Source organism: Pseudonaja textilis, chromosome 4 (assembly GCF_049901715.1).
Source record: "Pseudonaja textilis isolate UNSWEBS1 chromosome 4, rPseTex1.2, whole genome shotgun sequence".
Lineage (NCBI taxonomy): Eukaryota > Metazoa > Chordata > Lepidosauria > Squamata > Elapidae > Pseudonaja > Pseudonaja textilis.
Window position 1 is genome coordinate 88,712,998 of NC_141993.1, and position 24,830 is coordinate 88,737,827.

The 24,830-nt window shown below is 43.9% G+C and overlaps 1 protein-coding gene across 2 annotated transcripts in view; it reads right to left on the reverse strand.

The window, feature by feature from the left end:
- Positions 1 to 24,242, reverse strand: part of LOC113450527 (cytochrome P450 2J2-like) — a 28,325-nt gene extending 4,083 nt beyond the window's left edge. The window contains exons 1-7 of one of the 2 annotated variants that reach the window (XM_026721748.2): positions 23,972 to 24,242; positions 19,904 to 20,066; positions 16,592 to 16,741; positions 12,306 to 12,466; positions 8,619 to 8,798; positions 3,661 to 3,802; positions 3,128 to 3,315 (exon numbers count right to left, since the gene is read on the reverse strand). In XM_026721748.2, the coding sequence (XP_026577533.1) occupies positions 3,128 to 3,315; positions 3,661 to 3,802; positions 8,619 to 8,798; positions 12,306 to 12,466; positions 16,592 to 16,741; positions 19,904 to 20,066; positions 23,972 to 24,136 (1,149 nt within the window). In that variant the 5' untranslated portion in view covers positions 24,137 to 24,242. The remainder of the gene's footprint in view (positions 1 to 3,127; positions 3,316 to 3,660; positions 3,803 to 8,618; positions 8,799 to 12,305; positions 12,467 to 16,591; positions 16,742 to 19,903; positions 20,067 to 23,971) is intronic. The other variant, XM_087933654.1, reaches the window with a different exon arrangement.
- Positions 24,243 to 24,830: the final 588 nt, after the last annotated feature.

The following is a 24,830-nucleotide window of genomic DNA, read 5'->3' on the forward strand; positions in this document are numbered from 1 at the left end:
ACCTTCCCCTGCTCCGGCTTTTGGCTGTCCCACCACCCGAGGTCCTCGCCACGATGCCAGTTGCCTGCCTACCTATCCAGACCCCGGCTTCCCGGGTGCAGTGAGAATGGCGCGGCCAGCTCACAATGACACGGAGCCAACAGGACATTGGCTGCTGTCCCGCTTTTCATGGTCACGGCGTCCTGGGACCAGTGGTGATGGCACAGCCAGATCGCGTCAGCATGAGGACCCTAGCTGATGTGACAGCGTGAGAAGGGTGAGTATCCACAGCCCTCGGGATGCTTATGGTGACTTCAAGCAGCTGAGCCAGCTCCAGATTCCAGCTGATGGATGCTACGGAATGTAGTCATGCAGCACAAACATCGGGAGGGTTTTTTAACTACCGCATGGTGGTTACCAGGGCAGAGAAAGGGAAATAGAAGGGGTGGGGTCAGTGTATGTTGTCAACACATCCCAGGAATACTGGGATGTGGGTAATTCAGTGCTGATTTTGAATGGATCACTGTTTATTGGGCTTGCTGAAGTTGTACCATGGAGTAAAGATACTACTGGAACGTTTGTTTGATCTGTATTCATTTGTTCTATTGTCTACCAGACTTGCTAAGAATAGCTGTGACCAGGCAGAGAACCAGTTGCTAAAATTTTTGAAGCCCACTCCTGAATTATGAGTTCTTGTTTTATAAACGATCTTTTCAATCATCTTGAGAAGGAGGCCAACAATTCCCCAGGTTTTCTCCTTCCCAACAGTGAAGAACATTGAACATCATTACACAGGCTAGAAGAGTGTTTCCCAATCTCTGAATCTGTAAGGTGGGTGGACTTCAATTCCCAGAATTCCCTAGTCAGCATGTGTACAGGTAAGTCCTCAACGTAGGACCGTAATTCTGCTCGGCAATTATGGTTATAAGTTGTCATGGTCATAAAGCAGTCGCCACTTAACCAGGCCTGTTTTTATGAACTTATTGGCTGATAAAAGCAGATGCTGTGGTCTTAACATGAATCGCTCACTAATAAGCCTTTTTTTTTTTTTTTTGCTGTAAACTGGAATTAAATGTCATTTTTTCACAAAAAAAGTCACAAATCATGGTCGTGTGACCACAGGATGCTGGAAACAATTGTAAATGTGGGCCAGTTGCCAAGTGCCCAAAACTCAATCATGTGACCACAGGGAGACCAAAGTTGGAACTTTGAAACTGGGTCATAAATGTTGTGGTCCACTGGCGGCCTGAGGAGCTGGCAGCAGAGTCAGACAGTGGGAAGGAAAAGGTGCCGGTCCTGGATTCTGGGGAAGGCTGGGACGAGGGATCTGTGTCCGACACAGAGATGGGGCTAGGGCCATCTGGGAGTTATGTACTGACTCCAGAGCCTCCAGAATCTGACATCAGTGAGGCAGAGGAACAGGGGGAGCCTGTTCCCAGTGTGTGCTTGCACAGAGCTGCCAGAAGGCAAGAACAGTGAAGACAAAAGAGGTGACTCGGCTTGGAGATGATTGGCCCCTCCCATAAGACATAAAGGAGGAGCAAAGGGACACGAGCCTTTGCAGGAAGCAACTTTGTTCGTTCTGGTCTGTTTAAAATCTGAAGCTCTGTGTTGACTTTGTGCTCCATTTGACCTTGTACAGCTAATTGGCAATTTAGTCATTGGCAACATTTCAAGGGAGATAAACGTGGATGCTTATCAGCCTTATGTCAAAAGACTGTGGCAGGCTTCTGTTGGACTATTCATAAACTGTTTGGGACTCATTACGGGCTGTGAATGCACATAATTCACTGCTGTTGAAATAAAACAAAATGTATTTGGGAACAGCATGTGATTGTTACTGTTCCAGGAAGCCTTGGCCAGAACAATACGTAGCTTTTTAAGGATGTCTTGTAACTTAGAATCATGGCTAATTAACTGATTGCAGACTGAGAACAATCTGTTGACTTCGGCTCCCACAATTCCCCTAGCAAAATTAGATTTGCTCAGTTTGTGTCTGGGTGTTTTATCCTTGGGATAGGAAGTTTCTGCTTTAGTGTATTCTTGGGTTGAAAGTGTGGTGGTGATGCTATCTAACCCACATTTTTTTAATCTGACCAAGAAGTTGGTTGAGGTCTACTTTATCAAATGCTTTACAATTGCAGAGCATCTTTTTGATCAGGTGACCACAGAGATACTGGAATGCTCTTAAGTGTGACAAACGGTCCTAAGTCACATTTTTCAGTGCCGCCGTAATGTTGAATGGTCACTACAAGCTTACAAACCATTGTAAGTCGAGGACAATCTGTCATTACACAACACACTGACATTGTGTTGTGGTTAGCTGGAAGCAGGTGCAGATGGCTGAGGAGACCAAGGACTCAGACGAGGGCCAGGAGCATCAGGGAGTGGACTGCTGCCTTCAGAGATTGTGGGGGCTGGCAGCAGTGATGAGGAGGTTCCCGAGGAGCCTGTGTCAAGTGCACGTGCACGTAGGATTGCTCGGAGGAAAGAACAATTACAGCAGTACAGGCGACTCGGGAATAAGGTAATGGCCCCTCCCTCAAGAGGATAAAAGCCATGTTTAGAAAAGCGTTCTTTGCAGACAGCAAAGAAGCTCTTAAGCACAACTGGTGGACATCTTAGTTCACGTTTGGGAGAATCTTGTAAATTAGTTCTTGTCTCTGGGTTGTTGGAAGCCTTGACAAACAACTTGGCAAGGCTCTTTCTTGTCGGAACTAATTAGTGGAAAGCAGCCTTCAGAACAGAATTTGTTATTAAACCTTAAAAGGTGGGGGCTGCTGCCTTTGTCTGTGTTTGGTCTTTGGGAACCCAGTTGGGTCGGAACACACTGCCTACTTTTAAGCTATTTCTCTGATTTAGCATTTGCAAACCCAGCCTGTTTGACTTATTTGGGATTTCATCTACTGCAACAACAAAGAAAATAATCCTTGCATCACTAAGCTAAATATGCTAACTCTCAAGAATTAATTAGGGCATCCGTTGGAACCCTGACAGAATGTCAATTTAGCCCCGTATTTTGAAAGTCCTTAGCTCTTATTATCTTGTGCTAATAAGTGTCCCGCAGCAAGTTGTTGTGGGTGAGCAGGGGGCGGGAGAGAGAGAGAGAGAGAGAGAGAGGGAGGGAGAGAAAGAGAGAGACCTTTACCTTTCCAATGGGGGACCCCATGATAACAATGTCCTTCAGGCATTTCCGTAAGGGCCCTGTGATTGAGATGTTGCTGTAGCGAACAATTTCATGCAGCACGGCGTTCGTGTAGGGTAATCTGTTCCGATCCTTGTAAGTGATCATTTGAGAAGGTCCCAGAATGGCATCTATTTCATGGTGGATTTTTTCTATACATAAGATACATTACAGCTGTCAAACTCGTGGTCCATGGGCTGGATGTGCCATGCGCTGACTATGCCCATGTCCGGTTTAGCAAAGTGGGGAAAAGTGACGATACATCACATGACGCCGTTGTGATGCCCCAAGTTTGGTACCCCTGCATTACAGGCAGAGGTGGGCTGCTCTTTTGTTGGCAAGGGCTGGCTGTGAGTACACCTAGACAATGGGCCACAACGGTAACATTGAACAGTCACTAAATGGATCACTGTAAGTTGAGGGCTACCTGAATATCACATTGACCCCCCGTGAACGGATACCCACATTCCAAAGCTGTGGCAGCTCTATTCACCTACCTTGCACATCTGGATATTTGAGCAAATAAAGGAGACCCCAGTACAAAGTGGTCGTGCTGGCCTCTGCTCCTCCAATCAACAGGTCGACAGCAATTTGAACCATGTTCTCCTCGCTGAAAATGGAATCAGAGTTGTTTTTGTTCTGGAGATGGAAAATAGGAAAAAAGGCCGATAAGTGGGAGATTTTTCATTAGAGCTGCCCCTTGAAAGGATAAAAGTATCCCTGTTGAAAGAGAAAAACCCTCCGTTCTGGGTTCCCTGTCTTCTCAGGTACACCAGGCATGGTCAGATAAAGATAGACCTCGACGTACAACCCTAATTGAGCCAAAAATTTTGTTGCTGAGTGAGACGGTTAAGTAAATTTGGCTCAGTGGCTAAGATGCCGAGCTTGTCAATCAGAAAGGTCAGCAGTTCGGTGGTTCAAATCCCTAGCACTGCGCAACGGAGTGAGCTCCCATTACTGGTCCCAGCTCCTGCCACCAAGCAGTTTGAACACATGTAAAAATGCAAGTAGAAAAATAGGGACCACTTTGGGGGGAGGGGAACAGCGTTCCATGCGCCTTCGAAGGCGTTTAGTCATGCCAGCCACATGACCACAGAGACATGGCTCTTTGGACAGTGCTGGCTCTTTGGCTTCGTGACGGAGATGAGCACCGCCCCCTAGAGCCAGAAACGACTAGCATGTATGTGCAAGGAGAACCCTAACCGTTGTCTTTTTATAACCTTTCTTGACACAGTTGATAAGGGGATCGCTGCCAATGTTAAGTTGGCAACATAGTTGTTAAGTGACTCAAGCTTCCTCTTCTGACTGCGCTTGTCAGGAGGGTGCAAAAGGGGATCACATGACACCCTCCCAGGATACTGCAACCGTCATAAATATGAGTCCGTTGCCAAGCATCTGAATTTTGTGACCAGGGCGATGCTGCAACGGTTGTGTGAAAAATGAAATCCCTATTGTGCTGCCGTTGTAACTTTGAACAGTCACTAAATGAACTGTTGTAAGATGAGGACTACTTGTAAACTGATTCTGCTTTATTGTAAGGTTACATTAACAGATTTTTGCAAGTATGAAAGCACAGTTCTCCTGCCCTCATCTTTACAGAACGTCTAAGCCGCTTGATCCATCAACTGTACAGCGGAGGGCTCTGCTCCCTCTTATCTGACAGTTCCCTAGGCAGCATCTCTTCACCCGTCTCACAACCTCTACCCATCGTAGATTATGCCATTACACCCATGGGTGGGCTTCAAAAGTTTTAGCAAAGCATTCTCTGCCCAGTTGCTGGGTGGGAATGACCTAGTCAGTCTCTTGCACCATGATGGGGGTTGTTTTTGCCTTCCCCAGGCTCCGGAGGCTTTCCTCGAGCCTCTGGAAGGGTAAAAACAGCTTCCCTGGGCTCCGGAAGCTCTCCGGAAGCCAGAAACAGGCCCATATCTGCCTTTCTTGAAGTTCCAGGAGGCCTGTTTTTCATCCTCCCCGAGCCTCCATGCCTGCCCTGCCCTGCATCCAAAATGGGCGATGTGGAGACTCCTGGGAGGGGAGGGGCAGAGTGGGCAGGGCCAACCAGGGGTGGGATTTGGGGGGGTTCTCCGAATTACACAGAATCTTAGCTAGGGGCACTCCCAAACCCCTGCGAACCCCCACAGCAGCCCCACCCCGATTACACTCACTAACTTACGAAGTCAAGAAAGAGGCTGGTATTACGTATGAGAGGCCGGTCCTACATTGACATAAGAACAGTGAGTCATCAGTTGGATACTGGCTATCTACAAGGTGGTCTGGAGAATGGCAGGGGTGTATATGTGTGTGCCCAAAACTCAGGATGGTAGCAATAGAAGAGAACCTTTGCAGCTCATGGTTCAAGTGTGGAGCCCCCGGTGCTCTCTGAGCTTGGTTATTTTCTGGCAGAAGGTTCATTACCCAAGAATGTAACATCACCACCAGTGCTGGAAGAATGTGGGGTTTGTAGAGAGGAGGAGGAGGAGGAGGAGGAGGAGGAGGAGGAGGAGGAGGAGGAGGAGGAGGAGGAGGAGGAGGACAACAGCAACCCAAACAAAAGAAAAATATCTCTACCAATGACCTCCCAGACTCCTGCACATGTTTCAAATGTCTCGAAACCATCAATGAAAGTGAAATTTACATCAAATCCCGCCTATGCAATAATCTAGCTCACCCTGCCTGCTTAAACACAAACAAAAGTCTAGCTGATATGGTTAAAAATACAGATGCATTCTTTTATCTATGTCCATCATGTTTTCCTAAGTTAAACAAACTGAGGATCCTACCTGACAGAGTTGAAAGCACAGAATCACTCATTTAACTCAATTGAAGAATGCTTAGCAACACATTTTGAAACAACTATACAAGCAAGTCTAATTTCTCATGAAAAAAAATTACAGCACAGATAAGTGAGTACCTATCAGCTCAAAGTCAAATCCCACAACAACCAAGATTTTGTAGAGTTGTATGCAAAAATGAGTCCAGCAAACGCATATTCATTCATACAATAAATGCCATTGCAAAAACCAATCCCAACTGCAAAAAATTTCGCTCAAGACCAGACTTATCCATACTGTAGAGAATCAGCACCTGTGAACTCCACGCAGAATTCAAAAACCGTCTAGACAATGGAGAAAAGGACCTATGCATTGACTACAGAGTTGATTGCATCAAAAGAAAGTCACACAACTCACAACTCCGCATCCAACGCCACCCCATCTAATCCAACATCACTCAAAACTAGGCACGCATACCCCTAACTACCTCTATTCCAACCACAACTGGCCTTAAATGCAAGCTACTCAGTGCAAGAAGCCTTGTAAATAAAATACCTGAACTTCTCCTCTTAATAAATACGACTAAATTTGACATTATATTTGTCTGTGAAACATGGCTTAATGCGTCTCTCCCTGACTCCGTTACCACAGTAAGAGACTATCATGTTTACCGATCAGATCATGAAATCCGTAGAGGAGGTGGCGTTGCTATCTTCTATAAAAAGTCCTTACATCTAAAAAACATCCAAGTTACCCAGGAGCTTGCTATTTCTGAGACCATCATCTGTGAACTGTCCTTAAATATCACATTTTGGTTCTTACTATGATTACAGAGCCCTTGATTATGACATCGAACATGCAAACAAGCTAAATACGCTAACATGGGCAGCATCCTGCCAACACGCTTTTATCTTTCTTGGTGACTTCAATCTACCTCATATTAACTGGACCCTTAACGAATGTACAACTGAACCCACACATACAACCTTCTACAATGCAGTAACAAATCTGGGACTAGAACAACTAGTAACCAACAACAGTAGACTTAACAACTGCCTCGATCTCATCTTCTGCAATAGTTTGCATTCAATTTATGGAATACAAATTAAAGAACCCTTTTCCAACAGTGACCACAACATGATTGACTTTTGACTCAACATACATCCACACAAAAATCATCACAACAATGGAATCCTCAATTATAACTTCAAAAAAGGCAAATATGATCTTGTAAACAACAATCTCTCATTCCTTGATTGGCAATTTCTATTCTCTGGATGCAATATTGTAGAAGACCATTACAACATATTTTTACTTGAAGTCAAAAGAGTCATCAAACTATATGTACCAATAACAACTCCCAAAACCAGAAAAAAACAAGTTACCCAAAACAATAAGGAAGCTTCAATCCAAAAAGAAATCACTTTGGTGGAAAAACAAATCTGTTCACGTTGCCAACTTCAAAAGCTAATACAAAAATTTATGCCACCAGATAAAAACTGAATGCACCAATTATCACATTAAACAAGAAGAAAACCGTCTCACCTGCACTTTCTACAATTTTGTAAGCAACAAACTAAAAGACTCAAGGTCCATCCCACCCCTGAAAGGACCTAATGGTAAAGACTGCAACGGTGACACTATTAAAGCCAACCTCTTTAACACATTATTTGGTTCAATATTTGTAAACAGCAATGGATCATGCCCAGTATTTCCTAGCTGAACCACACACAAGTACAATGATCTAATACATATCGATTTTACAGAAGACAATGTTGAAAAAGCACTACGCAATCTAAAACCATCTCTATCTATTGGACCAGATGGAATATGAGCCTACTTCTTGAAAAAGCTACCCACTGCCATAGCCGAACCTCTAAGCATAATCTTCAAAAAATCTTTCAAGACCAGCTCCTTGCCAAAACTATGGTCACAAGCCACGGTCATCCCCATCTTCAAAAAGGGAGACCCCAGCCTAGTTGAAAATTACAAACCAATCTCTTTATGCTGCGTCACCTGTAAAGTCATGGAATCAATTATTAACCAATCCATCATCCTCCACTTAGAAACAAACAACCTACTCTCTCATAAACAATTTGGTTTTAGGAAAAAACTATCCTGTAATCTGCAACTCTTACACTGCAAAAACATATGGACTACACAACTCGATCAGGGCAAAGCAATAGATGCAATCTAAATAGACTTCTGTAAAGCCTTTGATTCAGTGGTACACGACAAACTACTCCTAAAACTAAAATCTTATGGTATCTCTGGACACCTACATAACTGGATAGAAGCATTCCTGTCAAACAGACAACAAATGGTCAAAATTGGGAGCGTCCTATCAAATTCTGTACCTGTCAATGGTGGTGTCCCCTGGGGCAGTGTTCTAGGACCAACTCTTTTCATACTCTACATAAATGACCTCTGTGATCATATCAAGAGCAACTGCGTTCTCTTCGCTGATGATGTAAAGCAATTCAACACCACAACCAAGCTCAAAGAACACTAATGAGATTCCACAGTAAAGATGTGTAATCACAACTCTGTGATTACAAACACCATCTTGACCTGGGTCCCTCACGACATGCCCTTGGTTACCCTGTTCCCAGCCAAGATGGCTAGTCACTGAGAACCGGGGAGGCTGAGCAGAACAAGAAGCTATGCCAAAACCATCTCCTTGCCTTGGATATGAACTCCAGATAGAAGTCCAGCAGATCTTGTGGTTTGTTGCCTTCTTCCCATCTCTCCTTGTGGCTCTGCATCTTGTCCTTGATGAAATTGTGCATGAATTCGTTGTGTTCAAACAACTGCTGGTAAGGTTTCTGAAATTTCTGCATAATGGTAGGGAAAGAGTCGTAGGCCTATAGCAAGGCAGCAAAATGGGAGACAAGGGAGAATGACACGAAGTGAGAATTTATCGCCAGGCTTGTGGCTGGGTGATTTCCTCATCCTGCAATTTCTTCTTCACACATGGGGGGGGTTATTTCATTTAAACCAGGAGACTCCCATTTTGGCAATTTTACGACTTGTGGATTTCAGCTCCCAGAATTCCTCAGCCACCACAAATTGCCAAGGTGGGAGATCTGGCTGAGGAATTCTGGGAGTTGAAGTCCACTCAGCTTAAAGTTGATGAGATTTTCACTGGATTAGAAGTTATCTAAAGTCTTTTCAAACCCTTTCTTTTTTTTTCTTTCTTTCTTTCTTTCTTTCTTTCTTTCTTTCTTTCTTTCTTTCTTTCTTTCTTTCTTCTTGTAATGTTTTTTTTATTTTATATTTACAATAAATCCATTTTTCATTTCAACAATGTGTCAACTGTGTACATATATCTTGTGCAAACAATTATCATTAATACTTTTCTTACCAATATAACAATAATCACATTTTCTTATGTAACCACTATTTATGTCTATTATCTTTATAACAATCTTAACTTATTTCTCTATATATTCATCTTGTTTTAACCTGTTTTGTTTCCCAGCCATTGATAAAATAGATCCCATACCATAATATGCTGTTTCTTCTTTTTCTTTAATTGCCAGTGTTAATCTATTTATCTCTGCACATTCAAATATTTTCTTAATTACTCTTCCTTCTGCCGGTACCTTATCACATTTCCAATTCTGAGCAAATACAATCCTAGCTGCTGTTAATACATGAATAATTAAGTATATTTCTTCTTTGCTGTAATCTTCTGGTACCATCCCTAACATCCCTAATAAAAATATTTCAGGTTTCAAATCTATATGTTGCTTTATCATTTTTTACAGCCATGTGTGTATTTGTCATGCCCCTGTTGGAATCTGACTTGGAGGAGGAAGCGGAACAGCTGACAGGGAGTGGGAGTGTGGCTCCATTGGCTGGGGAAGAAACTGGGGCAGGGCAAAGTCCCACTGGGCAGAGCAGGGGAGAGGTAGAACAAGGGAGAGGTAGAACAAGGGAGAGGGAATTCAGAGGAAGACACAGGCCCACCCCCTTTTCATCCTAGGGCACGCAGGGAGGAACAGAGAAGAGAGCAATGTGGGCTGCGTGGCTTATGGGGGAGGAAGGGGCCCTGATTCCCTTCATTAGCTGCAGCTGGGAACACAGTGTATAAAAAAGGCAAGCTGCGTGCAGCAAGCTGTTGGGAGCAAATGTGACTTTATCTTGTATCGTCGTGGCTTATCTGTGTTCCTGGCATCTTCCCAACTGTGTGAGTTTTGCCGTGCTCTCAAGTTTGAAATTTCTGCTCTTGCCCTGTCAAACTAATTACTTCAGTTTGGTTTGTTTGGATTTTAAGTTACAGTTTGTGTGTACCTTCTTTTGGACTGAATTTTCTGCAGCCAAAGACTATTCTCGACACTTTTGTTAAGTGAATCCCTGCAGTTCTTAAATTAGGAACATGGTTATTAAATGAATCCGGCTTCCTGACAGACTTTGCAAATGGGAAAGGGTGCAAAAGGGGATCACATGACTCAAGGGATGCTGCAACCGTCATAAATATGAACCAGCTGTCAAGCCTCTGAATGTAAATCCCTAAACAATAGGGATGCTGCAATGGTCTTAAGTGTGAAACATGGCCCTAAGCAATTTTTTTTCAGCGCCGTTGTAATGTTGAACCGTCATTACATGAACTGTTGTAAGTTGAGGATGAGCGGCATTTGGACTCTTTTTTAAAAAAAACCAAACTATTTTTTTATACCGAGCATCAGGAAATGCAAGGAGCATGGATGGAGGTAAAGAACCATCTATATCAGGGGTGTCAAACTCAAGGCCCGCGGGTGTCAGCCTTCAAGATTTTCTCCCTTTGCTTTGCATCTTTCGGCTGTCATAAGTAAGGGGGGGGAGGAGGGGGGAATGGTTATGGGAAGTGAGATGGAGGTGTTACAAACCAGAACCGTATAAGCTGGAGTGGGGGGTAGATTCTTGCTTAGGCTTCTATCCTATGCTATGCGCAGCTGTAACTCTTTATCAAACTATGTCAAGGTCAACGGACAGAGGCCTCATCACCACCTGGAGATGCCCCCATGATGATATACACCACTTTCAATTGGATGAGCCAATTGAACTATTGGGGGTGGGAACGTTGCCATCACTTTGTATATGTGATTTACGCGCCCATTTTCTCAGATTCAGACTTCTTTTGTTGCTACCACTTGATTTCCAGTAAAAGATATCTTTTCTCTGATTAATGGAGTCTAAGTATTTCTTTCTTGGATTTTGAATGGAGCGCCAGCTGAGAGCTGGCCAGATCCAGCCTGTGGGGTGCTTAGGTCTGGCCTGTGAGGCCATCCTGAAAACAGCAAAGGACCAGCCTGCAGTGCTTCTGTCAGCAAAAGGGGACCTTGGGAGGGTTACACGTGTCCCCCCGAAGTCTGTTTTTGCTGCCAGAGGGCTGCAGGAGGCCGTGACGGCCAAAAACAGGGCCCAGGGGGGCTACACACACACACACACACACACACACACACACACACACACACACACACACACTGGCTTCATTTCCGCTGTCAGAGGGCTAGCAAAACAAACTAAAAAGAAAACAAAAGGAGAAATGTTTCCCCTTTTGCATTTGAACATGCAAAAAGGGACAGGAAAGGAGAAAGGGAAAGAGGAAAGGGAAAGAAAAAAAAAGGGAAGATGGGAAGAGAGCAAGGAAGGAAAAAGAAGGAAAGAGGGGAAGGAAGAAGAAAGGCAGATGAAGAGGGGAGGAAAAAGAAGAAAAGGAAGGAAGGAAGGAAGGAAGGAAGGAAGGAAGGAAGGAAGGAAGGAAGGAAGGAAGGAAGGAAGGAAGGAGATTGTAAGGAGAGTGAGAGAAGGTCTGATGGAAGTCCTGCCTTAGTATTTGGCCACCACAGGTGCCTCTGACACAAGTGATGTTGAGTTGGCCACACCCACCATGGCCACACCCATCCTGACCATGCCTACCCCAGCCACACCCACCCCAGTGTCCCAAAGTCAAACACAAGCCTGATGCAGACCTCAATGGAAGGAAGGAAGGAAGGAAGGAAGGAAGGAAGGAAGGAAGGAAGGAAGGAAGGAAGGAAGGAAGGAAGGAAGGAAGGAAGGAAGGAAGGAAGGAAGGAAGGAAGGAAGGAAGGAGATTATAATGAGAGTGAGAGAGGGTCTGATGGAAGTCCTGCCTTAGTATTTGGCCACCACAGGTGCCCCTGACACAAGTGATGTTGAGTTGGCCACACCCACCCTGGCCACACCCACCCTGGCCTACCCCACACCTACCCCAACCGCACCCACCTCAACGAAACTTAGTTTGATCACCCCTGATATATATGATCACAAGTCCCACAGCTCCAGGACTTGCAAGCCCTGAATTGGGCCAACTCCACTTGAGAGACAGACATCCACAAAGGAGTAATGAGAAATGCAGCACTTACCCTGCCCCAGATGCTACCAGGAAGGTAAACAATCATGTGTATAGTTTTTAATAATTTGTTGAAATGGGCATCCTCTTCGGAAAAGCGATGACCGAACACAAAATTGAATATAATGTTTGAGACTGCTTTGACTATAGGAGTTCGGGGATCAAAGGGCAATTCTGTGAAGGGAGAAAAGAGAGTTGTGTTCACACAGGAGACTTCATCAGAGGCAGTGAAGACCCAGTGATAGAATCTATATAGCAGTGGTCCCCAGACTTTTTTGAAAAAAGGAACTGGTTATGAGGAGGACAATTTTCCATGGACCAGCAGTGAGTAGGGTGGTGGTTTCATGCACTACCCAGATCCTGCGCATGCACAGATGAAGCTTCACTCATTTGTGTGCAGTGGTGGTTTGCTACCGGTTCAGCCCAGTTCAAGAGGAGAAAGAAGAGAAAAGCTAACCCTAACCCTAACCCTAACCCTAACGTACTAACAGCCAATGGATTCCAAAGAAAGAAGATTACCCACCTAATCCAAAAAGAAACCCCAACCAAAATCCAAGACAGAGAACAAGAGAAAGCCCTCCTCCCATATATAAAAGGCACTACAGACAAAATCAGCAAGATCCTCCAAAAACATAACATTAAGACAGCATTCTGCACAAACAGAAAAATATCCACCATCCTAAGAAACCCTAAAGACAAAATCGAGTTAGAAAACCAAGGAGTATACGAAATCCCTTGCACCGCCTGCCCCACCACAATCATCGGACAAACCAACAGAAGAATAAGTGCACGCACTGAAGAACACAAGAACTCAATCAAAAAAGAAGAACCAACCTCTTCCCTGGTCCAACACCTCAAAGCCACAGGACATGAGATTGACTTTAAAAATACCAGAACTATCACCAAAACCGAACACTTCAACAACAGAATAATCAGAGAAGCCACAGAGATAGAAAAACGCCCACACAGCATGAATAAACGAGATGATACCCCCCGCCTACCAGCCATTTGGAAACCCGCCCTCACTAACAAACGAGTACCTAACATGAACAATGACACCAGACCCACACCCACGAGGGCACACAAGATGCTACCACCACACCTCCACATAGAAAACAGACTCACACCCACACAGATGATGAGACACGACCACGGGCCAGAAGCCATACCACAGCTGCATCACTACCCGCTTCAAACCCCTCTGACCCATACATGAAGTGAACGGATGCACACCATGAAGATGTGGCATGACCATGAACGTGAAGCCAAACAACAGAATCACAGCTCACCAGCTCAAATCCCCCGGCAACTAAGACTAACCTGAGCACAACCAAGCCCCCACCTGAACAGAACACACCCCCAACCAATCAGAACACAGCCAAACCCCCAACTAATGAGAACACACCCCCACCCAATCAGAACACAGCCAAGCCCCCATCCAATCAAGTCACACCCCCACTAGCAGTTAAAAGGAAGAAGCAGCTGCAAGCTCACATTACTCCGAGAAACACAAAGCTGAAGACATAAGTCTGAAGGTGATGAATGAGATTTCGTCGAAATGTCGCCTAGATACTTCCAATTTTACGCAGGAGAAAACCCAAATAACCAAAGATCCACATACAAATACCCGCGAAAACCTCAGAGAAAACACACACACACACATATGTTGTGGCTCCGGGCTTGGATTCAGCTCCTGTGACTGATATGAGTTCAAGTGAGGAGGACATGGCAGAAAAATATGAGCCAGCATGGCTCAGTGATTGGACTGGTAACCAGGATGAGGAGATGGACGTGACAAAGGACGACAGACCTGATGTATTAGAATTGTCAGGACCTTTGACCTCCTCTGGTTCCTTATCTGATCAACAGCCGGGAATGGCTGACAGGGAAGTTTTGAGAGAGTCTTCTAGTGGAGATGAGAACTTGGAAAATTTGTGGTTAAATGTAAAAAATAGAAGACGGTTGAAAAGGCAAAATCAGCTGAAGCAAATGAGAAGAGCAAGTCAGTAAATTAGCACGTTGCCTTAATAGGTATAAAAGGACACAGCTGGGCTGGTGTATTTTCGCCAGGAACAAAATGTCTATTTGAGTGAGGACGTTACAGCAAAGAGCTCTGTGGTTGAGGATTTATTGCCAGGACTGGTTTGCCGGACAGAGTAAGACTTATGCTGTGGTTTCTGTCAGCCGTTATTTACTAAGACTTTTTCATGTTTGATTTAGTTGTGAAGCGACTGCTTCCCGTTTTGTTTGTTGAATTTCGAAGGGGAGTCATAACACACACACATATATATGTGTGTGTGTGTGTGTGTGTGTAAATATATGTGTGTGTGTGTGTGCATGTGTTTTCTTAAGTTTTCATGGGTACTTACAAGTATGGTATTCAGCTTTGTTCGAGTATTTTCCCATGTCATTGAAGTTGTGCTTTTAAAGCACAGCTACAATGACGAAGGAAAATACCTGAACAAAGCTGAATACTATATATATATATGTTATGCCTCACCTGTAACCACAGGTGAGCAATCACAATTCTGAAGTTCCAAAAATATAAGCAACCAGAAACAAACCCAACCAAAATAACTGCCGAAGTTTTTCCAGTCCTCAGCAGTAATTCCGTTATCTGTTTGGCAAACCTGAAGTGCCTATAAATCACAATGCCTCAGAGAATCTTCACAAGACTTTTGCTCTGACAAGACACTTTGCTTCTGGCAAATTTCTCAAGCCAATCCGTTTCCTTTTATCCCCTAAAGGGGGCGTGTTAGTCTCATTAATCATTGGCTTGACGCTTCTTTCCCAATTGAGATTGACGTCCCAATCTCCGTCTATTTCTCACGTCAAGCCAAGATCCCTCCAACCCCTCCTCCTCCGCACTTGAAACCTCTCGCATGTTTTCCTGATTATTTGTTCCCGGCTGCTGTATACTCAGAGAGGGAGATTCGGGGGAGTTCACCCCCAATAAATCAGGTTCGTCTCTCATAGCTAAGCCCACTTCCTCATCCTGGCTGCCCTCAGAATCACTCAGCAATGCAGGCTCAAATTTCACTGCCAGATCGTCTTCGCTCGAACCCGGAGTCACAACATATATATATATATACATACACACACACACACACAAACACACAGTATGATCTTTCCTCCCTGTCTCTCTTCTCTCTATATCTATATCTATATCTATATCTATCTATCTATCTATCTATCTATCTATCTATCTATCTATCTATTTATCATCTATCATCTACGGAATGATCTTTCTTTTCTGTCTCCCCCCCTCTCTATCATCTATCTATTTGTCTGTCTATCTATATATCCATCCATCCATCATCTATCATCTAGCTATCATCTCTTTTCTCCCTCTCATCTATATCTATCTACGATATCTGTCATATCTATCTATCTATCTATCTATCTATCTATCTATCTATCTATCTATCCATCTATCATCTATCTATCTTATGATCTCTCTTCTTTGTCTCTCTTCTCTCTCTCTATCATCTGTCTATATCTGTCTGTCTATATATCCATCCATCCATCCATTTATCTATCATCATCTGCCTATCACCTCTCTCTGTCTTGTCCTCTGTCTCTGTCTCTCACTCATCATCTGTCATCTATCTAATCTCCAAGCACTTTGGGGAAAATAACATATATGTTACCTTGTTCATCATATTCTTCCTGTTTTCTAATGTCCCTGCCTCTCCTTGAAAGCCAGATATATCCTGGTGGTCTCCTTTCCAAATATTAATCAGGCGCAAATATACTTAGATGCTAGAAACTATGGTTACCTGCTGGCACTCGACTGGGCGTAAATCAGACATAGTGAAGATAAAGGTTCCCCTTGCACATACGTGCTGGTCGTTTCCAGCTCTAGGGGGCAGTGCTCATCTCTGTCATGAAACCGAAGAGCCAGCACTGTCCAAAGATGTCTTCATGGTCATGTGGTCGGCATGACTAACCGCTGAAGGTGCACAGAACACTGTTCCCTTCCCACCAAAGGGGTCCCTATTTTTCTACTTGCATTTTTACATGCTTTCAAACTGCTAGGTTGGCAGAAGCTGGGACAAGTAATGGGAGCTCACTCCCTTACACGGCGCTAGGGATTCAAACCACCAAACTGTCAACCTTTCTGAACGACAAGCTCAGCATCTTAGCCACTGAGCCACCACGTCCCTTAAATTAGACATAACAAAGTTTTAAAAAAGAACAGTGGTGGTGGTGGGGGATCCCAACGTCACCCTGGGCCATTGCAGGGTTGCTCATTGCTGCTTTATTGTGCAGTGAGGGGGGAGGGGAAAAAGAGGTCACCTTTCTTGCTCTTAAACACCTTCAGCAGATAATGTGCCTCCTGCTGGATCTGGTTCTCCAAGATCTTCTTTCCCATACCCAGATTTCGCAGGGCCATCATGACAAAGCGCTTCTGCTTTCTCCAGATAGGGCCAGTGGTCATAAAAACACCTGCAGACCAAAATTGGATCATCTTATCTTATAAGTATATAAGATCTTGGTAAAACAGCTGGGTTCTCTAAGGTTCTTTTTTCAAGAGGCAAGTGGACTTTCCTTGTTTTTCCATGAAGATGCTTCACTTCTCATCCAAGAAACTTCTTCAGTTCTTCTTCAGATAGATAGATAGATGATAGACTGAAAGACAGACAGACAGATGGATAGATAGACACAGATGGTAGATAGATGGATAGGTAGATAATAGAAACATAGAGAAATAGAGATATAGATAGACAGACAGACAAATGATAGATAGATAGATAGATAGATAGATAGATAGATAGATAGATAGATAGATAGACAGACAGATAGATACATAGATACATAGAGATAGATAGAGATAGATAGATAGATAGATGTATAGGAAGATAGGTAGAAGGAAGATAGGTAAATAGGTAGATGGATAGATGGATAGATAGATAATAGATTCATAGAGGAATAGAGATAGAGATAGACAGACAGATAAATGATAGATAGATAGGTGGAAAAGAAGATAGGTAGAAGGTAAATAGGTAAATGGATGGATGGATGGATGGATAGATAGATAGATAAATAGGTGATAGATAGATAGATGATAGATAGGTGGTTAGGAAGATAGGTAAATGGTAGATAGGTAGGTAGGTAGATGGATAGATGGATAGATGGAAAGATGGATAGATAGATAGATAGATAGATAGATAGATAGATTATTTTTAGCTTTTGATCGTCTCTTTTAAATGATATCTAGATGTTGTTTATCTCTATGTGTCCATCGATGGCTGATTTGACTGCATGCCAGGCTTCCAGGAATTTTCTAGCAATTTTGGCTTGGTCAAGGTGCTCACACCTTCCCAGTAGAAACTGATTAAGTCTATTCAATGTGTTGTACAATTAAGGAGTTTTAATCATGTCTTCTGACAGCTAGACAATGTTCATGGATGTGCTATGTAGCTGGGGCTGATGGAGGTCAAGGGGACAGCCTTGTTGGCTCCAGGGGAACATGAGGTAGAGCAGGAAGAGGCAGCCCCAAGTCCAGGGGTGGGATTCTACCAGTTCGCACCTATTCGCTAGAATCAGTTTTTAACATTCTAAGCAGTTTGGAAAACCAGTTGTTAGAAGAAATTACTGGCCTAATCCTATAAGGAAGGCAGGAAGGAAACATTCTGGTGTTGCTTACAGAAACTGCCTCTTCGTTAACCCTTATGACATTCTTGGCAGGACTAGACTTCCTGTCTCAGAAACTCTTCTGGAGTTTTTTTCCCCCTCCTTTGCTAGCACTTTGCTTGTGTGGAGTGACCATTCAAAGTTACAATGGCACTGAAAAAAGTGACATGACCATTTTTCACACTTACGGCTATTGCAGCATCGCCATAGTCATGAAAGGCCAGGCAAGGAGATGCGTGCCTCGATGTGAGTGATGTTGAGTTGGCCATGCCTAGCCAATAACATGACCACCAAGCCATGCCCACCAACTTAGCCACGCCCACAGAACCAGTTGTTAAAAAATTTGAATCCCACCCTTGCCCAAGTCCCTCAGGCCTGAGACAGTTTGCTAGCAGGGAAGATCTGGAGGAGAATGACCATGGGAGCAGGAAGTGGAGATGAGGAGCAACGGAGCTCAGCCGATGAGCTAAGAGTGCCCCCTTCTGATCCCCGAGCACAGAGAGTGGAGTGGAGGTGGGAGCAGCACAGGCCGACCCAACAACTCAGGAGGAGAGTGCCCCGCCCCTCTTCACAAAGCATACCTGGGGACTGAGACTTAAGGAGACGCTGTGGGGAGGGACATTGTTGGGAACAAACACTGAATTCATGGAGTGTTATGTGCCGTTGCTGACATTTGGATTTCACTGGACATCTTGCCTTATTGCTGCTTTTTTTCTTTGCCCTGCTGGACTTCTTGCCTTGAAGTCATTGTGCTAACAGCATTTTGTTGGACTACTCGCAGCCTGAGGCTGCTGGAGGTGTGTGTGTGTGTGTGTGTGTGTGTGAGAGAGAGAGAGAGAGAGAGTGCTTTGTTCTGGGACTTGTCATAAAAGTGAAAGCGTTTGGGGAAAAGTTGGAGCAATAAAGGGGAGTTTGAACTATCAGCTGGCTATGTTGCCTCTATGCCTTGCTCTGTGTCATCACACTGGCCTCCCCATTGCCATTACTTGTCATATGGTCACAAAAGGTGTTCACGTGACTCCGGGACACTACATACATGCCAGATGCCAAGCATCTGAAGTTTGATCACTTGGCCATGGGGATGTTGCAAAGGTCGTAACTGCAAAATGGTCATAAGTCATATAGTCCTGTTGTAACTTTGAATGGAGACTAAACAACCTGTCATGCCCCTGTCCGAATCTGAACCAGAGAAGGAAGACGAACAGCTGACAGGGAGTGGGAGTGTGGCTCCGTTGGCTGTGGAGGAAACTGGGGAAGGACAAAGTCCGGCTGGGCAGAGCAGGGAAGAGCTAGACCAAGGGAGAAGGCACACAGGGAGGAACGGAGAAGAGAGCAATGTGGGTTGCATGGCTTACGGGGGAGGAAAGGGCCCTGATTCCCTTCATTAGCCACACCTGGGAAGAAAACTTAAAAGAACTGAATGCTGACTGTGGCAGTTGCTGGGAGAAAACGTGATTTTATCCTGTATTGTCGTTGCTTTTCTATGTTCCTGTCATCTTCCCAACCGTGTGAGTTTTGCTGTGCCTTCACATCTGGAATTCTTGCTCCTGCCCTGCCAAACCAATTACCTCAGTTTGGCTTGATTGGACTTAAAATTACAGTTTTTGTTGACCACATTTTGGACTTGATTCTCTGCAGCCAAAGGCTGTTCCTGGAAGAGTTTTTCTCCAGCCCAGAGGATAACCAGGACATTGGGGGCAAAGTTGGAGCTAATAAAGGGAATCTTATTGATTATCTGGCTGTGTTGCCTTTGTGCCACGACCTGGGTTATCACACAACCTGTTGTAAGTTGAGGACTACCTATACTCTTAGCCCAACATTTTTCAAAGGGGTTGCTGTTTTTCTGGGAGCAGTTAAGGGAGACCTTCATATGTGACATCATAGAGGAAAGACAGCCAAGCACCAACATAAGATAGAAATAACTGTGCCCCAAAATGGTGGTGTACAATTTCTATCAAAAAGTTCACTACGGACCTCTCTCACCCATCAGCTCCGTAAACAAAGGCATCAATGGCCTTCCAGAAGTCTCCACTGAGTAAGTGACGAGTGCTTCTTTCACCGCCTTGTAGCCATTCAGCACAACCACCGGTGTTGTCCCCAGCCAAATGGTGTAGATGTTCCCATAGATGCTTGTTAACTAAAAGATGGAATGAGAGAGTAAATGAGGAAAAACAGGGTAATGGTTGGAGAAAGAGAGGCTGAAAGCAGGAGAGGAAGCAACAGATGGAAACGAATCAAGGAGAGAATCAACCTGGAATTAAGGAGGAATTATTATTATTATTATTATTATTATTAAATTCTTTTCATTTTTCTTTTACAAAATGATCATCTTTCCATTCAACGGTGCATTAACTGGGTACATATATCTTGTGCACATGTTCATATTTAATATACATTTCATGCTATAATACATATCATAAAAGTTACATTCATATTAAAAATTTCATCCTTTTTTCTCTTATCATTTTAATATTCTCATTAGCTCTTATCAGATATTCATTCCATTTCTTTGTTTTCTAACCATCTATAAAATATATCCCATATCATATAATGTTCTGTATCTTCTTGTTCTTTAATTTCCAATGTTAATCTATTCATTTCTGCACATTCAAATATTTTCATAACCACCTCTTCTTCTGTAGGAATGTTATTATTCTTCCAGTTTTGAGCAAATATAATTCTAGCTGCTGTTAAAATATGAATAATCAAATACATTTTTGTTCTTTACTATAGTTATCAGGTAAAATTCCCAATAGAAATGTCTCGTGTTTTAAGTCTATATGTTGTTTTATCATTTTTTCCCAGCTATAAGTGTATTTTTGTCCAGTATCTTTTTGATTCTGTACATGTCCACCACATAGGATAATATGAAAGGAGGAATTTCCTGACATGGAGAACAGGCAACCAGTGGAGCAGCTTGCCACCAGAAGTTGTGGTCCTACAACACTGGAGCTTTATAAGAAGAGATTGGACTGCTATTTGTCTGACAGGGTAGATGGTGTCCTGCCCCTGGTGGAGACTGACTCTGAGGGAGAGGAGGAACAGCCAACAGGGAGTGGAAGGGTGGCTCCGGAGGTTGTGGAGGAGGCTGGGGAAGGGCAGAGGCCGGCTGAGCAGTCAGAGGAGGACCCAGGCCCATCCCCTATCCATCCTAGGCACGCAGGGAGGAGAGGATAAGGGAGGAGAGGCACGCAGGGAGGAGAGACACGGTCTACTCAGGAGGAGACAGCCTTGATCCTCTTCATGGACTGCAGCTGTGACAACTGAATAAGAGGACGGACCTGCACATGGGAGAACGCATTTCCATAACTGGAAATAAAGCTTGGAAATATCTCTAGTTTATGGTTCCTCTCAGAGTTTGGCATCCTTCCCAGTGTGCGTTCTGTTATCTGTGGACGTCCTCCAACTCGTATCTTGCCTGGTTTGTGTTGCTTTTTCCCTTCTTCTTGTAACTGTTTGTGTGGGAGTTTTTTTGGCTTCCGTCAAGGATATTTGGAGCTTGGAAGCAAAGTGAAGGAATAAAAGGGGCTTCACCTGTTTTCTGTGACTGTGTTTGTTTTGTATCCCACCCTGGGTCATCACAGAAGGTTTCCTGCTTGAACAGGGGGTTGGAGTAGAAGACCTCTAAGGTCCCTTTCCAACTCTACAGGTACTCCTCAGACTTACGAGCACAACTGAGCCCAAAATTTCTGTGGTTATGCCAAAGTTCTTAAGCAAATCATTGCAGTTGATAAATTAGCAACCCGGTTGTTAAGTGAATCTGGCTTCCCTATTTGACTTTGCTTGTCAGAAGGTCTCAAAAGGGGATCACATGACCTGGGGCACACAGCAACGGTCATAAGTATGAACCAATTGCCAAGCATTTGAATTTTGTTCAAGTGATCCTGGGGTGCTGCCAAAGTTGTAACTGTGAAAATTGGTCATAAGTCACATTTTTTCAATGCCATTGTAACTTTGAACAGTCATTAAGTGAACTGTTGTAAGTCGAGGTCTAACTTGTATTGTTCCGTTCTGTTCTTACCTGTATTGTTCTGTTTTGTTCTGTTCTTACCTGTATTATTCTGTCCTGTTCTTACCTGCATTATTCTGTTCTTACCTGTAATGTTCAGTTTTGTTCTATTCTGTTCTTACCTGAATTGTTCTGTCCTGTCCTTTCCTGTATTGTTCTGTTCTTACCTGTTTTGTTTTGTTCTGTTCTGTTTTGTTCTGTTCTGTTCTTACTTGTATTGTATTGTTCTGTTCTGTCTTTACCTGTATTGTTCTGTTTTGTTCTATTCTGTTCTGTTCTTACCTGTATTGTTCTGTTTTGGTCTGTTCTTACCTATATTGTTCTGTTCTGTTCTTACCTGTACTGTTCTGTTCTTACCTGTATTCTTCAGCTTTAGTCTGTTCTTACCTGTCTTGTTCTGTTCTGTTCGTTTATCACTTATTTATTTGTCTGTCTGTCTGTTTGTTTTTGCTGGGAATTGAAGCCCACATGTCAAGGTTGAGAAACTCTGCATCTGACAGCTTGCCTTCTGGTTCTGCCTCCTTCCCTCATATTTCTCAGCTCTGTTTCAATTGCTGGGGATCGTGGGATTCCTCTTAAACCCAGTTTTGCTAACTTGCTATACTGCCTGGTTTTACTGGCATGAAATGGTTCTCAGGGCTTCTCAGAATAACTTGCCAGAAATACAGCACACAGCATTTGCGTTACGTACTGCACCAAACACACGTGTGTTGGTCTGGATACAGGTCACCCCAAATGGGCTATACAGCTAGAGAGGGATGGAGGGACAGAGGAAGGGAAGGAGAGAGGAGAGGAGGGAAAGAGGAAAGAAAGAAGGAAGGAAGAAGGAACAGAAGGGGAAGGGAGGAGGAGGAGAAGGGAGGGAGGAAGGGAGGAGGGAGGAGGAGGAGGGAAAGGGAAGAAAGAAAGAAGGAAGGAAGGAGGAGGAGGAAAAGGGAGGAAAGAAAGAAGGAAGGACAGAAGGAGGGGAAGGAGAGAGGAGGAGGAGGGAAAGGGAAAGGGAGGAAAGAAAGAAGGAAGGAAGGAGGGGAAGGGGAAGGAAGGGGGAGGAGGAGGAAAAGGGAGGGAGGATAGGAGGAGGGGGAGGAGGGTGGAGGAGAAGGGGAAAGGGGAGGGGGGAGAAGGAGGGAAAGGGAGGAAAGAAGAAAGGGAGGGAGGAAGGAACCCATCTTGTCATCAAATATAGATGAACTCCAAGCTGTTACAGAAAGTTAAAGTTCTATATTTCCAGTAACATTCTATCTTATTTAAACTCTAAACATATTTTCACCTACATAATGCTTCTTTGTCCCTTTGCTTTATCTGGTCATCGATTTCTAAGCATATGACTCTTGGAAGCTCGCAACCTTAAAAGCAAACAAGGACACATACAATACCAAAATAAACCAAGAACTAAAATCTGCAGTTGCTAGCTAGAGAATCACAAAAGACCTCAGCGTATCCCTTTGTGGGTGGCTCAAAAAAGAGACGGCGTTCACACAACCCCTAACCCCTAAGTCAGTTCTAAGCTACGTTCGACACAACCCCCGTTAAACCAGGATGTTGTGCAAATCCAGCCGTTTGGGTTCGTTGACGATTCAGTGGACCTGAGATCAGACAAGGCCCTTGAACCCTGGACCTGACCCCCTGGATTTTGAACTCCTGTGCTCCTCCATTGTTTACAGTCAGAAATGGTCTATGCCTTTCAATTGGCAAAGGGTTTGAGAGGCCATTCCAGTGTTTGCTTTTCCCACTCTGAAGTCCACCAACTTTGCTGTTTTGTTCCAAACAACCAGAGGCTCTCCTCTTATTCTCATAACTTGGTTGTTGTTGTTTTTTCCCCCAAAACAGAACATGAAAAGTCTAAAATCAATTTAGCCCCACCGGTGGGGTTCCTGCATCCTTTTACAATCGTCTTTAACGTAGCATCGGGGACGGGTGTTTGAACATTGCTAACGTAATCTCTTTCTCCCTCTCCCTTTCTCCCACTCCACCCCTCTCTCTCCCATCCTGCAAAAAGAAATAAATTTGATGGGGGAGGAATTCCAAATTACCTTCACCAACGTCTCCCGTTTCAGAGCAAAATTCAGCAGCCTTAAATTGCCAAAGATGGGAAGAGGAAACGGGCCAGGAGGAAAACGACCCTTTGCTCTTTGCAACTGTAGAAATTGGAAAGCAAAGACGAAGAAGGCAAAAAGCAGGAATCCTTCGATCAGCATCTCGGATACGTCCTCTTTGCTGTAAATCTTCTTTTTAAAAAATTATTGGAAAGGGCAGTCTTCTTCTTTTGCTTCACCTCCTTTCCCACCCCATTCTCTCACTCCCTCTTTTTTCCCCCTCTCCCTTCTATTTATTTTATGGCTTAGAAATAAGTTTTTTTCTTTTTTTTTGCATTTTGCCAAGCCACTCCTTCTCTGGCGGTGGCTTCCAATCATTGGGCTCTTTCCGATGAAAACTAGTTGCAACGGATCTTTGCAGGATAGATGACACCCTTACCCCTTTCCTGGTCACCCACTAGTAAAAATTTTGGATCCTGAAAGGTGGAGCCCGAAGTACATCCAAGGCATTTAAGGGCACTGTCCTAAACATGATGCTTGCATTAAAAATGTGACAATCCAGAACACAATGTAAAATGCTCCTTTGCAATTTAATCGATAATCGGCAATTAACTCAACGGAGGGCCAAACATTTATTAAGTGCGTTTATTTAATTATCTGTTTGTCAAGTTTTAGAAGTTTGGCTCGAGACTCGTTATTTAATTGGCATAACTGCCGGAACCCTGACATGTACAAGTTAACAAGTATAGGTATAAACATAAACAGAACAAAGGAAGTAAATACAGATAAACGGGGACAGTAAGACGGAGTCAGTAGGCATGCTGGTGCGCTTATGCACGCCCCCTTTAAGGACCTC